The 16495-nt window shown below is 37.5% G+C and overlaps 1 protein-coding gene across 1 annotated transcript; it reads right to left on the bottom strand.

The window, feature by feature from the left end:
• Positions 1–6165: 6165 nt before the first annotated feature.
• Positions 6166–13486, bottom strand: LOC129267394 (interferon-induced very large GTPase 1-like). The gene has a single exon (XM_054905108.2). It carries the CDS (start codon positions 13480–13482, stop codon positions 6166–6168), a length of 7317 nt encoding a protein of 2438 aa, XP_054761083.2. The 5' UTR covers positions 13483–13486.
• Between the last annotated feature and the right edge of the window lie 3009 nt (positions 13487–16495).

The following is a 16495-nucleotide window of genomic DNA, read 5'->3' as shown; positions in this document are numbered from 1 at the left end:
TAGCATGCAAAAGTGATGTGTATTTGTACATTTACAATTTTTTTAACATAAATATTTACACACAAAACTATAGAAATTACCCAAACAACAGTAACATAATATTAACACCTTTTTACAAATAAATGTAAAGTTATTATTATTGACTTGAAACAAAGAATTTGTGTACAATAACGCCTTAACTATTGCCCGCTCAACCAGTGGCTCAATGAATTGGTATTTTGAACAGTATAAAAAAACATGCTTACAGATATAAATGATAAAACAAACTGCATAACTGTTGTACAAAATATTACACGGCCATAATGACAATAAACGAAATTGTAAGTTAGAAAAGGAAATAACTCTCCGACATCTATCCTGACCGCGCTACCTACATATAGTAATAGAAAACGTCCTCTAATTGCCAACGTTCGTTTTGAAACATTTATATTGTAACATAATACTAGTTTGAAAGGATGTTTCGCTGTTATAAGTAAAAATTATTCACACCAAACATGCTAAATAGCCGAATATTTACAACAGTGAATGTACAATCTGAAATTTATATATTCACACTCTCTAGGTCTCCATTTATGCAACCAATATGACATCTTAAAAATAATGGGGGTGGCAAGATAAAGTAATTACATATAGTAATAGAAAACGTGCTCTAATTGCCAACGTTCGTTTTGAAACATTATTTATATTGTAACATGATACTAGTTTGAAAGGATGTTTCGCTGCTATAAGTAATATATAGTCACACCAAACATGCTAAATAGCCGAATATTTACAACAGTGAATGTTTAAACTGAAATTTTATATATTTACACTCTCTAGGTCTCCATTTATGCAACCAATAAAAACATCTTAAAAATAATGGGGGTGGCACGATAAAACTGACAGACTATGTTACCTTGTTATATTTGGATATTTCGATAATTTTTCAAACCAAGTCTATTCTATAAAATGATCTTATACATGACGCAAGAAATTATATGTAGGCCTGTACACAAAATACGTTGAAAATAATTGATGTATGTAACCATTAGACTACTGGATCCAATGACCATGAGTTAATAGGTCTATGGTTGTATTCCGGTTATAATCAAATTTTCATCAAATCTTAATTCAGTACTAACAAACCAAATGTACCAATTTCAACACTTATGGTGGATCAGGGAAATGGTGAAGGCCTTAACAAACATATCACACGTTAAGAAAGAAAATATGTCATTGAGCAGATGGAGAACATTATTAATAACATTCATGCATTTTGTACGTTGAAATGGAGTGTGTTTTTAATAAAAAAGGATCTATCAAGACAACTATGCTTTAAATAGTATGACTTTCAGAGACTTTCTATTAATTTTGAGGATTACCTCGGATTTCTACTTTGTAATGTGATGTGGGTATAATGAGTTTTCATGGAATTTGGACTTGACTTTTCTCTTTTTTCATTGCTTTTGATACAGCCATGTAAATCGTCCCTTTCTCGATTTGTTTTAAAGCGAGAGAGAGAGAGAGAGATATTGGTGTATTTCATATGTCTTAGGTATAATTTTTTTTTTTTTGGGGGGGGGGGAGGGGGAGGGGCTTAATTCTTCATATCGCAATATATTTAGGCCAACATAATATCCCCTTAACTAAGCTGTTTGAAAGGACAAACATGGAAAACCTTAACTTTCACTAAGAATGCTAATCAATTGCTTGAAATGAGTTTCTCTCTGTTTATTTATTAGATGCTAAGGATACTAAACATCTGGGGGGGGGGGGGGGATGAGTCAAGGTTTTAAGTTGCACATCTCGATTCCAGCCTAAAAAGGTAGAATAAAGTTTGCTCTAATTAGCAAAAAAAAAATCATATTTTGTAGTTTATGTGGTAAAGAATGTGTGTGCCAAATTCCGGCGCGATCGCACAAACCGCGGCTGAGATCAGAAGGGAGGGGGATGCATATCATGCCCCCGGTCCTCAATTCATCTCAAATAGCCCAGTCGTTTAGGGTTAAAGATCGTTAACATTAGAGAAATGTGAACATTAAGAAACGAATACCGGAAGCAAAGAAGATGATGATGTACGTACTTTTAATCTGAGATTTTTTTAAAAGTTTCCCCTTGTACCTTTATTTCATATCATATAGGAACCGAGTGCGAAATAGATGCTGTAGGAAAAAAACCTTAGACACTGAAAGATTTAGAAAATGTTTAATGTAAACTGGTATTGTTTTGTTTTGAAAGATATCTACAACGTATCAAATATGGTACAAACCTAAACAGGCAGTAATTAACAGGATAATAAAATAGACAAGCATGCAAAACGTGATATGTCTTTGTACATAATTCATTTTCTATAACAAAAATACACACAAAACTGTGGACATTACCAAAACAAATGTCACGAAATAGCAATACATATTTACAAATGAGGCCTATGCAGCTACATACACATATTAAGTTAAAAAGAAATATTGAGGAGGGAATATCAAAGCTTACGGATGGAGCTAACTGTAAACTTATTATTGACCTGAAACAAAGAACTGGTGTACAATACCGCCTTGAATATATTGCCCGCTCATATATATTACAATGAATATATTACCATGAATTGATATTTTGAACAGTATATATGTTAACAGACAATGATAAGACAAACTGCATAACGGTTGTAAAATAATATTTCACTGCAATAAAACACATGCCAGCTTCTCTCCTGACCGTGCTACCTACATATAGTAATAGAAAACGCCCTCTAATTGCCAACGTTTGTTTTGAAACATTATATTATAACATGATATCAGTTTGAAAGGATGTTTCGCTGCTATAAGTTAAATTAGTCACACCAAACAAGCTAAATAGCCGAATATTTACAACAGTGAATGCATAATCTGATATCTATATATTTACACTCTCTAGGTCTCCATTTACCATGTTTACGCAACCAATAAAAACATCTTAAAAATAATGGGAGTGGCACAATAAAACTGACAGACTATGTTACCTTGTTATATTTGGATATTTCGATAATTTTGCAAATCAAATCTATACTATAAAGATGATCTTACACGTGACTCAACAAAGTATATGTAGGCCTGTACACAAAATACCATTAACATAATTGACGTATTTAACCATTAGACTACTGGATCCAAAGGCCATGAATATGCCTGTGGTTTTAATCCGGTTGTAATCAAATTTTCATCGAATTTATATGTATTTTCTGTACTAACAAACGAAGCGTACATTAGGTAACTTAGAGGAGTAACGTATAGCCCATTTTGATACTTTTGGTGGATGAAGGAAATGGTGAAAGCCCAACATTTCACACGTTAATAAAGAAAATATGTCATTAAGCATGTGGGGGGCATTAATAACATTCAAGAATGTTGTACGTTGAAATGGAGTGTGTTTGTGTTTTAAATCGAAAAGGACAATATACAACACTTATCAAGACAACTATGCATTACATATTTTGACTTTCAGAGACTTTCTATTAATTTTGAGGATTACCTCAGATTTCTAATTTGTATGTGATACGAGTATTACGAATTTTCAGGGAATTCGGACATGAATTTTCTGTTTTGCTTTGAATACCGCCATGTAAATCGTAACGATTCCTTCTACATTTGTTTGCAAAACTGAGGGACATTTTTGTATTTCAAACGTTTAAGGTACCCATTTTGGGGGATGGGGAGGGGGAGACATGATATGTATTTGGGCCTATATAATATCCTAAGTGTTTAGGAATAACAAACATTGCTGAAAATATTAACTTTCACTAATCAAAGTCCCTGAAATGAGCTTCTCACTTTGTGTTTGTTAAATAATAGGGACTCTATCTGGAGAAAAATAAGTCAAGGTTTGAATATGCACATTTCGGGTTCAACCTAAAAAAGTAGAATTAAATAAAGTTTCCTCTAATCCAAAAAGTTATTCAGATTTTCCCCAAAGTTGTATGATATGAACATATTCATTCTAAGGCAATGATTATATTTCGTTTATTATTTTTTCACGAATATCTCATCGAACGATTCAATCGTTTGTTCAAGTTAATCCATTACATAAACCATGAATATATACAAATTATATTTAAATGCCAAAATAACAAGAACAGCATGGAAAAAAAATTACTATAAAACTTAAAAAGAGTAATAGGATGAGACAGTGGGTGGCCTAAGCATTCTGAATTATTTTCATCACCCGTAAACAATGTGAATTACATTTGAATTGTGCCGCTAAAATCATGATGGAGATAAATGTTTGTTACAAAGAGCAGAAATTCCGAATAGGATTCAAATGATTATACTTTATACTTCCTTTTAAAAGCTTGAAGATTGTTCGCATTTTCTAATAGTTCAAAATAATGTTACTCTTTGTAATGCCATAATCCAAGACTGTAATAGAAAATACGACGAAGACCTTTTCTAGGTATAACTTCTAGAATTACACAGAATCAACTGACTTCGTTTCAGGAGTTCGTGGTAACATTTATCATTTACTGATGCAGAGCTGACGGGAGTACTAAAGTGAAGCTGAAATTAATTCCCTATGAAATACATGTACATGTATGAATGGTTCGGAAATTCGCCGGAACAGCTTTAACTTTTACTATAAACAATATAACAGAGGCAAAGCATTTCAGAACACATATATCTTATACCCAATATATGTCATAACAACCACAAGCTTTGCAATTTACAAAATATTATAGTTATATAAATTTATTTCTTGTACCCAATATAGGAGATTTCGTCATGATATTTGCCCAGCAAGCCTGTATTACAACATCTTACCTTGCTTACATCTCACAAGAAACCAAAAAAATCATGTGCGGGTGGTTGCCTCTTAAAAAGACAATATACATCACCAAAGTATCCAACATAGACATCGTGCACGAAATATATCTCATTATAAATTACTTATGCGAAGTTAATGACATCTAATTGGCAACATTTCTTAGAAGAAACAAATAAATGTGGAGTTAATAGCACCTTGTAAATACTACAGCATTTAAAAATAATCCACCACTATGTGAACAAAGTGAAGGAAACCTACCTTACTCACCTATGCAATTACGCGAGCTTTCATCAACAAAAACATGCAATTTCCAAATAAGACATATTTGTTCCCCTCTCATTAACCATAGTAAGTATCTAAAAAAAAATTATGTTCAGGAGAATGTCAATTTATATTCTTATTCTATTTCAGTATTTGTTTATGTGTATATTTATATTCTTGAAGCGCCATGAACAATTCATCATGCATTTCAAGCAGTCACTGTTGCTGAAATATATTCCATAATCAACACTTGGAATTACGGTCGAAATTGATTCGTCCACTCTACATCCACCCGTACAACTTCGAGCATTCGACAGTTTTGTTATTTACAGTAATTTCAGGAAAACATCTTGTGAAATGCAACATTCACTAGCCGAGATCAGGGGCCCGTTGCATAAAACTCTGGCAAACAACATTATGCCATTGAAAATTACAAATTTCTTGCAAAAAAAAAATTGCCAGAGTTTTATATGGCAAATTTTTATGCAACAGGCCCCAGGTGTGTTGGCTCAGTTGGTAGAGTGTCCTTCTCACTACCGGGAGGATGGAAGTTGCTGCTATCCTGTACGCTGTTTGGCGTTCTTATAGGTATAGACATGATAGAGCCTCGCCGATCTGGCGCTGCACAGCGGCTGCCAGGTCCACGATCAATAATTGGCAAAACAAATTTTTCGGAATATTTCATTTCTTATGTCTATTTCGAACAATGAAATATGGATTTTAATATTTTTTCATCCACGAAAGCCCCTCTACCTGTTATGTCAGTTAGCTTCTGAAAGTTCATAAAGAATTAGACGATAGTCACCACCTGATTATGCGCATCTTAATGAGAACACGCAGGTGTATTACCTATTTTGTCTATCAAGGCATATCTGATGACTCTGATCATTAAAAGGATCAGTGTTTACTCACCGCCTGCTTCTTTCAACTCATGGACTAATTGACGTCTTAGGACCAAAGTAGAAAAATATAAAGGGAACATTATTCAGATGACACTGGAAGTCACAGGTTAGTGAATACGTTAAGTAAACTAACAAATGAATGAGAAGGAAAACATGTGTTGTATTTTTTGCCACTGACTTTTATATCCCTGACATTTTCTACCGTATCACACCGCAGTTTAGTGATGATCTAGTGGTGGATTTTGCGCAGGTCTGTTAAGGCTTCTTGTTTTGTAATTGTCCTCCACGAAACGGGTATGGACGGTAATCGAACGTTGTACATATCCCTTAGCTGGTGTTGGTAGGTCGCCATAAACCACATCCAATATTTTGATACGCTGTTGGTAGGATCAGGAGCTATGTCCCAGTCCTGAAGATAAGTCTTGTACTCTGTATTATTGTGGGACACCCAGTTTGTGCCAGTAGTTGTACATTTTCCATATTTTCGGCACTTGAAATTACAGGCATGGCACGAGAATTCAAGTTCCTTTTGCTGTACGGAATAGTTGCAGCTTTCGTGATTTAGCTGTTTCTTGTAGACTATGATGCCATCACGAATAGAGTCACTACGCCAGAAAATTCCCTTTATTCCTTTTGGTCTGTGTTGCACACACGTGTGACTTCTCTTATATAATGAATAATGGTCAGGTGTGGTGTCTGCACATGGCTCCCCACAGAATGGGCACTTCTCAGTACAACCCCAAATCTTGTCTAGAATTTGCTGTGGTGGGGGTTTCCCGTCCCAAGCAATAGTGTTTGCTGTTTCATTGGCAAAGCTGCACATCAGATTATTTTCCTGTTCATCTAACTTATCAAGAATGACCCTTTGCATATTCTTGAAATCAACTATTGGTCGAGCACTCACACAGTTAAGAGTGCTGACTGGTACCGCTATTCTCGCCGAGAGTTTGTGGCAGAACTTTTCAATCCACATTGGCATCCTCATGCCTTTGCCCCCTTCGACCTCAGCAGTTGCATACTTGACACTTTTGGTAATACATTTTATGATATTTTTTATATGACACGCAGCTAACTGTGCGTACCGAGACATGTCATCTCCATCTTTTCTCGTAAACATCTTCTCATTTGTGTACTCGGTAATCCATCTAAAAGCAAATGCTTCGGCATTATTGATGAAGGATTCGTATTCCTTGAAGTTTGCTTTCACAGCCAGGTCTTCCATAATTTTCACCATCAGGTGGTACTTGCTCATCTGGAAGTCTCTGAGAACTTCATCTACGCATTGTCTCGGAATTGCCTTCTTTACCGCCTCCTCTACAACCTTCATCAAATGTGTGCACAAGAGGTCACCTGCCACGACCTCTTCAGTGCTCTGTTTGACCTGGTTCTTGAAAAGACTGAAGGCGGTGTTCTTGTAGTCTTGTATTTTTGCCTTTACGCCATATTTGCTGTTATACTCAGATTGCATCAAGCTGAACACCTGGACACAGTGACGGCTTACATGAACTGCTAATTTTACCACATAGTCGGGGAGAATCGTGAAATTGTAATTTTTAGACATAAGTGCTTCTTGATTGTAAGCGTCTATTTCCGTTACAAGCTTTTGTATGACCTCTGTCGCATGACCCTTTTGGAATTTTACGTCCTGATTAGACAGACCTTTTAAATAAGTGTCGATTTCTTTGAAGATTCTGTTTGTCAGCACAACTGTCATTTGCTTGGCGGCCCGTAAATTATCGCCGAAACCAACAAGGTTCTTGCCATTTTCCCATCGAGTGGCTTTCAAACAGATGTGTTCGTTTGAAATATCACCATAAGTGATACTGTTTTCCAAGGACATCTGCTCTAGTGAAGAACTCAGAGGAGATTGCTTTAGCTCAAGTTTAAGAACGGCTCTATGTGAAAAAAATCTTATGCGAAGAATTTCTTCCATCACTATATCCATTTGCAGCTTCGTGTCTTCAGTCTCTGCTGCCAGTTCGCGCACCATTAATCTCCACATGATATCAAACCTCTTTTCCAGTTCATTATTACTCGCTTCGTTGCCTTTCAGTTTGTCTGCCAATTCAACTGCTTTGTCCATGATGTATGCCTCATGCTCTGACCACTTTTGAGTCTGCAAGATTTCCACTCGGCGTGCTTCTTTTATTGAGAGCAGATCTGCTTTGCTTTCATATTGTTGTTGTTGTACTGCTGAGTCGAATTGGTTGAACTTGGAATGCTGCCACTGGATTACTATTCCTTGTAGGTTACTCTCTTCGAAGTAATCTCTCAGACGAAATTCAATTTCCATGGCTTTTTCACTCAGAACTCGTAAGAGTTCTCCTTTAAGAGACACAAAGGAACTTTCTAGGTCATTCACAGTTACACACATCTTCAACTTGGTCTCTGCGGTCAGCAACCAATATTTCATCTTATTTTGCATATCCCATTCCAAAGTGTAGTACTTCGATTGCAAACCATTGTAGACTTTCACCTCAAGACTGTTACGGAAGCTAAATACAAAGTCATCAGCAAGGACCCCATTCCATAGATCATTAAGGCGAATTGCCAGATCTGAAGTTGTCAGAAATGTTTTCTGCCCCTCTGCAATCTCTCCCAAAAGGTTAAACCTGACTGCATCTACCTTTTCACTGTAGCCAGGGTTTGCAGGGGCCATGGGTGGATCGCCATGCCAGAGATCAGAAAAGTACCAAACGTGGTTTTGGACATCAAAGCTGATAATCTGTGAGAAACTGTTAACGTTTGCTATGCTCTCACTAAGGGCTGCCTCTTTGGTGATATCATCTAAGTCCTCCTGTAGCCTCTGGCATCCATGCATCATCAGTTCTTCTGCGTTAGCTGCTGGGACATTCTGATGAACAAATATACATGTTGCGTGGTCTCGGATGTGTTTCCTGACCAGATTCCTTCTTAAGGATGCATGCACTGCAATCTGTAGAATGTCTTTAATTTCGGTCGTGTTTTCTCCTTTTATGTTGATCATGGTTACATCTCCCAGTCCAATTACGAGGGTTGCCAGCTCATTATCGTGGTCGTAATTAAGTTGTTCTAGCTCTGGTGACCGGAGGCCCTCTGTATCAATCACAACAACATAACTGAATGGCAGATATGCGTCTTCTTCTACTGGTATGAGCTGCATGTATGCTCCCCTTGTGCATCTGCCTGCACTGACAGCAAACTGCAACCCAAACATGGTGTTTAGAAGTGTAGATTTTCCAGAGCTCTGGATGCCTAAGACAGCGATGACAAAAAGTTTCTTTTCGCCGATAATGTTTTCAAGCTTGCATAGCACTGCGCTCACCCATTCAATAGGTACACTTGATGCGTCTCCATCTACCAACTCCAAGGGGATGCCAATTAATAGCAAATTTGCTGCTATTTCTGGCAGATTCTCTACGACTGCCTTAGTATTTTTTCCTATTTTGCTGCTTTTCATTGCCTCGTAAATCTGTCCTAGTTCTCTGAAAAGATTTTCCACTCCAAGTGATGCACGGGCCAGCTGATTTTCTACTAAATCCACTTTTTGTTTCAAGTCCTGCAAGTCTCCATTCCTCTGTATTTTCTTTGCCACCTGGAACTCTAACCATACCTCGTGATATCTCCTGCGCAAACCTGGCAAGTAGGTCCTCGATTTCTCGTCGAATAGGATGGTCATCCATTTTAGGAAATACATTACAATCTCACGGTCCTCATTCAGAGTTGACATAAAGTCTGTAATGAAAGGACTGAGTCTGTTGTGGCATATTTCCACTTGTTTTTCACGAAGAAGGTCGATCTTCTGTTTCATCCTATCAGCATGGTATTCTGATGACGACTGCGAACCCTTGCCACTTGTTCTGTGATGCATCTTTACCAGCTTGCAGTAATCAATCCATTCAGCACCCTGCAGGGGAAGAAGGAGGCGTTTACAGTCAGCGATGTCTATACCTTTCAAGTGTTTGACAACATTTTCTGCAAAGCGCTTACCTTTCAAGCAGGCTTCACCATCGTACTCATCTATCATGACCCCAAATTCCTTCGCACGTCGAGCATACTTTTCTATGGATATAGCAGAACAACCAGCAATGAGCTCTGAGAGCTCTACTCGAATTTCAGTCTTGAGCTCACTGGCATTTTTCTTACTACCTTGGAATGTGCTCGATAGAATAATTGGAACTCCTTTCAAAAGACCATGGCCAACTGCCTTGAAACCTGCTCGCAGTTCCTTACTTAGTTCCTGTTTACCTTGTTTGTTATACTCACTAATCACGAAGAGGATGACATTACATCTAGATTTCAAAATCTGTTGACATGTGTTAGTGTTTGGGGCTCTTGCTAGGTCCTTAGCAGTGGCCATGACCAACATTACAGATGATATTTCCTGCAAGATTTGCATCTGTTTTATCATTAACGAGCCATCGCCTCTCAGATTTAGGAGCATTGTTGTGGCTGGTAGGTGTTCTTTCTCCTTTCCCCCTGATATGAACCAGGAACATTCCACAAGACCATCAGTAATCCTTCTCGGTATGGTACCACTGTTGCAATCATGATGGAAAAAGGTGTCATGGCTTTCATCCCTAATGATATCATTAACTAGCTTGGACTTAGAAAGCGGTGGCCTGCCCAATCTGACAAACGTCACCAATGGGAAAGGTTTTTCTGTCACTGACGCTTCGGAAACTACATTTTCGTTAGTTTGCCACTGAACAGTTATCGCCCTGAGTGCCCATAGTGACATCCCCATAATTCCTTCTGATCTTAGAGGGTAAAGAAAAGGAATGGCAAGTTTGCAAACAAACATCTTTTGAGCAAGTGTTTGTTTTAGAAAGTTGTCGCAGCAAGTAAATGTTGCCACCAGTACATCCAAAGTGTTAAGATGTTTTATCTTACCTCCGCCATCACTAGTGTCTTTCACTTTACGAAGAATTGCTTCAAAGTCTAATTGACCTCCCTCATTAGATGCATTAGATATCTCTTGTTTTCGTGATTTGCTCACCATTGGCAAAAATTCGTCTCTTGCATGAAAATCAATCATCAGGATTTTGTGTATAATCCTCCAGGGAAGGTCAACCAGCTTGAGGGGCCCAGTGGCCTTTTTAATGACCGTGACATCCAAGAGGGTAATCTTTGATGGATAGTACATGTCTAAGCCAAGAGTATTCAGAATATCTGAAAAATTTTCTTGTGCGGGGAGATCTGAATTGGTTATTTTACGTGATCTATCTAATTGTGAATTTCTGTCTTGGGAGCCAAGTATGCTTTTCAAATCTCCGATGTCCATTTCTTTTTCCTTAGAACTTGCCATGTTCCCATTTGCTAGTTCAGCAGTAGTAGTAAGGATCTCAACCCATTGATAAGGTGAATGAGTGGCATAATCGTTCATGACTTTGTTTAATTCGGGTGATAACACCTGCCTAATATCCCTAGTTATCTCAGACAATTCATCTTCTGATGAATTATTTCCTTCATCGAACTGGCCAGAGGTCAGAAGGGTCTGGATAAGAAACGCCTCGAGCTGGATTATCCCTTTCTCTTTCTTTACTTGAAATTCTTTCCACAACACTTCTGTTGACTGAACAAATTCCCGAAGCTTCGTCACTACAATAGGGGTTTTAAACCTCTTTGTAGGCCAATGATATTGAAGCGACAATAGGGCAATTTTCAAAAAGAACATTTCATGTGCTTCCCCAGATGCTTGCAAATTGTTCAGAAGCTGACCAACACAAATGGACAATTCAACTGTCGCTCCTGCATTGATACAGTCAAATACATACACGTTTAGCTCTTCTTTACGTGCATGTTCAGATTGAAATGATGGTATGAATCTTTCATTAAGATTCTGTAAAAGATCAGGTATGCTCTGGACGATAACATTAGCTAGTATAGGTTGGATTTTCACGGTTTTTGTGATAACCTGAAGCCACGCATTAATCTTATGTTTTTCAGGGAACTCTCTAGGTCCAACCACACTAACAAGCTTTGCAATCAAATACTGTACCATAAACACGTCTTTTGAGTCAAGATTTTTGGTCAGTTCCATGATCTTCCTAAAGAAGTTGCTTATGTTTACGCCAGTGCATAACTTGTCATCCCAGTACTTAGTCGTGTTAGTCTGAGCCTCAACCTGTTCCACCGTTTTCAGCACGTCTTGGAGGTATTCAATGCACTTTTCTGGTCGTATTGGATTAGAATTCCATTTGCCAATCCTGTCAACCAGTAGATCTATTTCATCAAAACTTTCTACGAAAGTTCGTCCTTGGTCACTGGATCCAAGAAAACTGCTCATCCATACTGTCATCAATGAAGACTCAAGTTCATCTGGTTCTAGGAAGTCATCTTTATGGTTAGGAATCAGCTTCCAGATTCCAACTAGATCGGTGAAAAGCGACTTTCCTCTATCTATAAGAGCCCAGGTGTTACTGCATGTCACAAGACCAATTTTCCACAGTGGAAAGGCACTTACTTCCTGTGGCCCACCTATTCTGGTAGTGTGCAAGGTGGTTTCGGCCTGGTCTGATTCATCATGGATATCTGTTAAATTGTCAGTCGGTTTTATGTTATTGGCATCCATACTGGCTCCGAATCCAAAATAGCTGGCTGAAGCATATGCACTTAGTGCACCTCGAACCATATTCTTAACTTCTTCGGATTTAGACTCGCTTGTGCATGTAGCTGCAATGTGGTAAACCCCACCGAAATGAAGTATCCCAGCATTGATGTGTGACCCATATGCTTTAAGAAATCCCTCACATTTTTCGTACACAAGGTCTGGGTTTTTGTCTCCTACCAAAAGTTTGTCAATGGTTTTGAGCTCGTCCAAAGCTTGTGAGGATAGTTTTAAGCTGTGTGGATTCAGCTCACAAGCAGCAGTTGGAATAACAGAATATTTTACACTTGATTCAAAATGGGTACGTTCGTAAGATTCTGATTCTTTTTCATCTGCCTTCTCGAACATCTTGGAAAAACTGGCCTCCGCTTTAAAGCCCCAGCCCCCGTCTTTCACAAGACAGGCAACACTGTATCCCATTGTATCTAGAGATTGGTGGAAATGATCGGACTGTGCTTTGGAGGAGAAGTGCACTGCACCGTCAATTTGTTTCATTGTAGGATTCATTAGTTTAATATCCGTTGGTGTGCTAAGCACAACACATTTCATGCAATCATCATGATATGCTTCCCCCACTAGAATACCCCTCAAAGCTAACCCTCCTGAAGCATTTTCCAGAATTTCTGCTGCACTATTTTTTGGTTTACCTTCAACTAATTGTTCAAGGTGCTTTATGTCGGATAGCATATTGGTAATCATGTCATCAATAATTTCATCATCATAATGTTCGATCCATTTTTCCTTAGGTACATTCATCAATTGCCTCAACTGATCAAGCTTGCTGATCATCGTTTCATCAGTACTGTACGTACCTTTATGTCTCAGTTCGACAATATCTCTCAGGTGATTTCGGATTTCCCGTTTATGAAGTACGTCCATGCTTGCGTATAACTCAGCATTAAAACCATCTTTCTGCTCGTTCAGCTCTGAGACTGTGTCTGGTGCTGCAAATGGCATGCTGCTTTCTGAAAGTAGAATTAGTTAAGGTCATTCTAAATATCAGGCTACCAGTTGTGGTCTTCTTTTTTTCCCTTCAAAAGTAGAGTTATACTGTATATATAAAAAATGCACTTCTGAAATGTATTCACTGTAACTGTAGACCACACTGGAATAAAGCTTGTAACTTACTTAATTAAAACAAGGGAAATTCATTTGACGATCCATTTAACCATGGGCTTATCTCGAAGTATTTAATTGCGGTGCAGTGCTTTAACCCAACCCTTTGAGAAAAGCCTCCCGCTTGGATTTGTTTTCATGTAAACTAGTCTAATAACAAACAATATCAAATAGTTAACTTAAATGTATAAAAATGTGTAATGTAGCAGGGGTCAGAGAACTTTTATGAAACTGTACAAAAAATACTTTCAGATGGTAGTTTTGAGTTTTTCTACACGGCCTTGGAATAAGTGCGTGTGGGGGGGGGGGGGGGGGCTGGAGCACCTTCGGTTCCGTGGCCCCTGTCAATTGTGCAAAGTTTTTACAAATACATTTCAGTTATATTGATATTCATAAGACAGTCAAGCTGAATGTCATGTTCAGTATTTAATTACATTATTGCAACCTTTCGAGTCAAGCCCCATCCTCGTCGTTTATCTCGAATGTTGCGTTAACGCACCAATTGGTTCTTAACACAACCATTTGAGACAAAGGGAGGGGGGGGGGGGCTTTCTCGAAGGGTGTGGTTAGCGTAAAACCACAACGCATCTCACCGCAACACTTCGACATAAGCTGTAATCATGACAAATCGACTTGGAGCTCTCTAATATATGGCCGCCATAAGCTGAGAAAAAAGCATCTTTAATGGATTATACATCGGGCCAGCCGCGTTGTTATGTCAGTGCATAAATCATCAATTTTTTGTCAAACTTGAAGCCCACCCCCCCCTCCCCACAGTTATAAATTACCATAATAAACAGCATCCGAACAGAATTGGTCTATATACGACAGCGCGAAACCAACTGCAAAGTACAGTATAATTGCCACTTTATGTCCCAAGCCTTACAAATAATTTCAATGCCATAAGGATTGACGGTAGTTGGTAAGGAAGACCGAAACAATCGCCTAACATTTATATCTTTATTATTGCACAAAACCAAGGTGAGAATTAGAAAAAAAGGGGCTACATGCTTGCTATTTCAGTAGTTTAGATTATGACATAGTGTGTACAACAACTGACATGACCTCACTTTTAATATGCGCGATCAGCAAACCGTCGATACTCCTATGTATTACGATACAGAAGCACCATAATAACAGAGATGATATGATAAAATTTTATGATTCTCTTTTATTATTAAAACAAATGAATCAGCGGGTAAGTTGAAGAATGAAGGGTCCAAAATGAGGGCCACGATGGGAAGTCATTTTGAAATACCATGGGAGATCACAGTCACTGTAGTGAGCTGAAATGTCCATGAAGGCAAATTAAAGTTGATGATGATTATATGATAAACAGTTGATTTCAGCAATTCATTGATTAAAGAATCTTCTCCATAACAGGTTGATGCTCTTGTTTAGAACTAAAATGGTTGCAAACAGTTTGTTAATGCGATGAGAACAATTCTACATACATTAATGTTGAATTCCTTAAGAAGGTAAAGTCTATCGATCTGCAATTATCATGATTATGTGCGCTGAAATTTTCAGGTTCTGATATCCCTAAAAGATCTCTCAGCCTTTTGTTTCAATTTCCAATCTTCTAGAACTTTGAGTCTTATCTATCACAAGACCATTCTCATTTCTTCTTGAAGTTCGCTTGACCTCAGTATAATTGATAGCATAAATATAATAATTAACAACATACACATACACTGTAAAAACGCTGTCACTCTAACAACAGGTTGTTTAAACTGTTTTGTAATTGTTTTTAGTGACAGGCTTAAACAACGTGCTATTTTTTAACTGTGTAAAACATAATAGATTATCATCAATCAATATATTGTACATCCAATTGTCCTTATACTTGGCAGATATCACTAGGGTGATTCCATACGTGTCGTACGGGACATTTAGAGAACATTTGACAGTTTTTTTGACAAGAAAAACAAAAATATATTCCAGTAACTAAAGGTGATCATCAAGTACTGCCAAGGTGTTAGGAAAACTAAGACTTAACATGACTTGAATTCACATCCTGTATAATACAGATTTAAAATAGTAATGTGTCGTACGGGACGCATAAAAAGTGGTTATTTAGAAACCTCAAGTTTGTACTCTAAAGTATGTGAGTTGGACAGATAATTTTCATAGAAACTGAACTCAAATTGATATTCAATTACCCAAGAACAAACACATCTATGAAAGAAAGCAAAATAAACATTCATGAATAAATAAAGCAAAATAAATTACAATTTTCGAGAACATTGTGGCGTACGGGACACTCAAAATGTGTCGTACGGGACATCTCTAAATTGAAGCCAAACTTTCCTACTTTGTGTCTCTTTGATTTCTTCAATCACTTAAATTGGCTGATGATAATGATTACCCTATCAAACTAAAGACATTCATTATGTTAGAAACCGCTACTGGCTGAATATTTCTGTCAATATATCATAAACAAAATAACGTGTCGTACGGGACACTTGTGTGTTGAACAAGCACTTGCGTGTTGTACTGGACAGCCTGAATAAAACAATAAACTTTTTATCAATCAGAAGGGGAGCATTGCCCCTAAATTCTTCTTTTTTAATGAAAACCCTTAATAAGTAGTCATTCAGGACTATGTAATTAAGAAGCCCCATTCTATCTATTATATATACAATCGAGAGAAATATATTGTCATTCTTTTCATGATGGGAAATGTACAATGGTTCACAGCATTTTTACGAGCTGAAAAACTTGAGGTTTGTGTGAATTGAGATTTAGTGAATTAATTTATGATTTCCAATACACTATTTAAACAATGAATGAATGAAACTGCTTGTGTAAATTATGGGGCTAAAATGTTATGATTTTTCATATAAAATGTATA

Source organism: Lytechinus pictus, chromosome 8, assembly GCF_037042905.1.
Source record: "Lytechinus pictus isolate F3 Inbred chromosome 8, Lp3.0, whole genome shotgun sequence".
Taxonomy (NCBI): domain Eukaryota; kingdom Metazoa; phylum Echinodermata; class Echinoidea; order Temnopleuroida; family Toxopneustidae; genus Lytechinus; species Lytechinus pictus.
The sequence above is the reverse complement of the archived record's forward strand: the minus strand, read 5'-3'. Positions and strand labels throughout refer to the sequence as shown.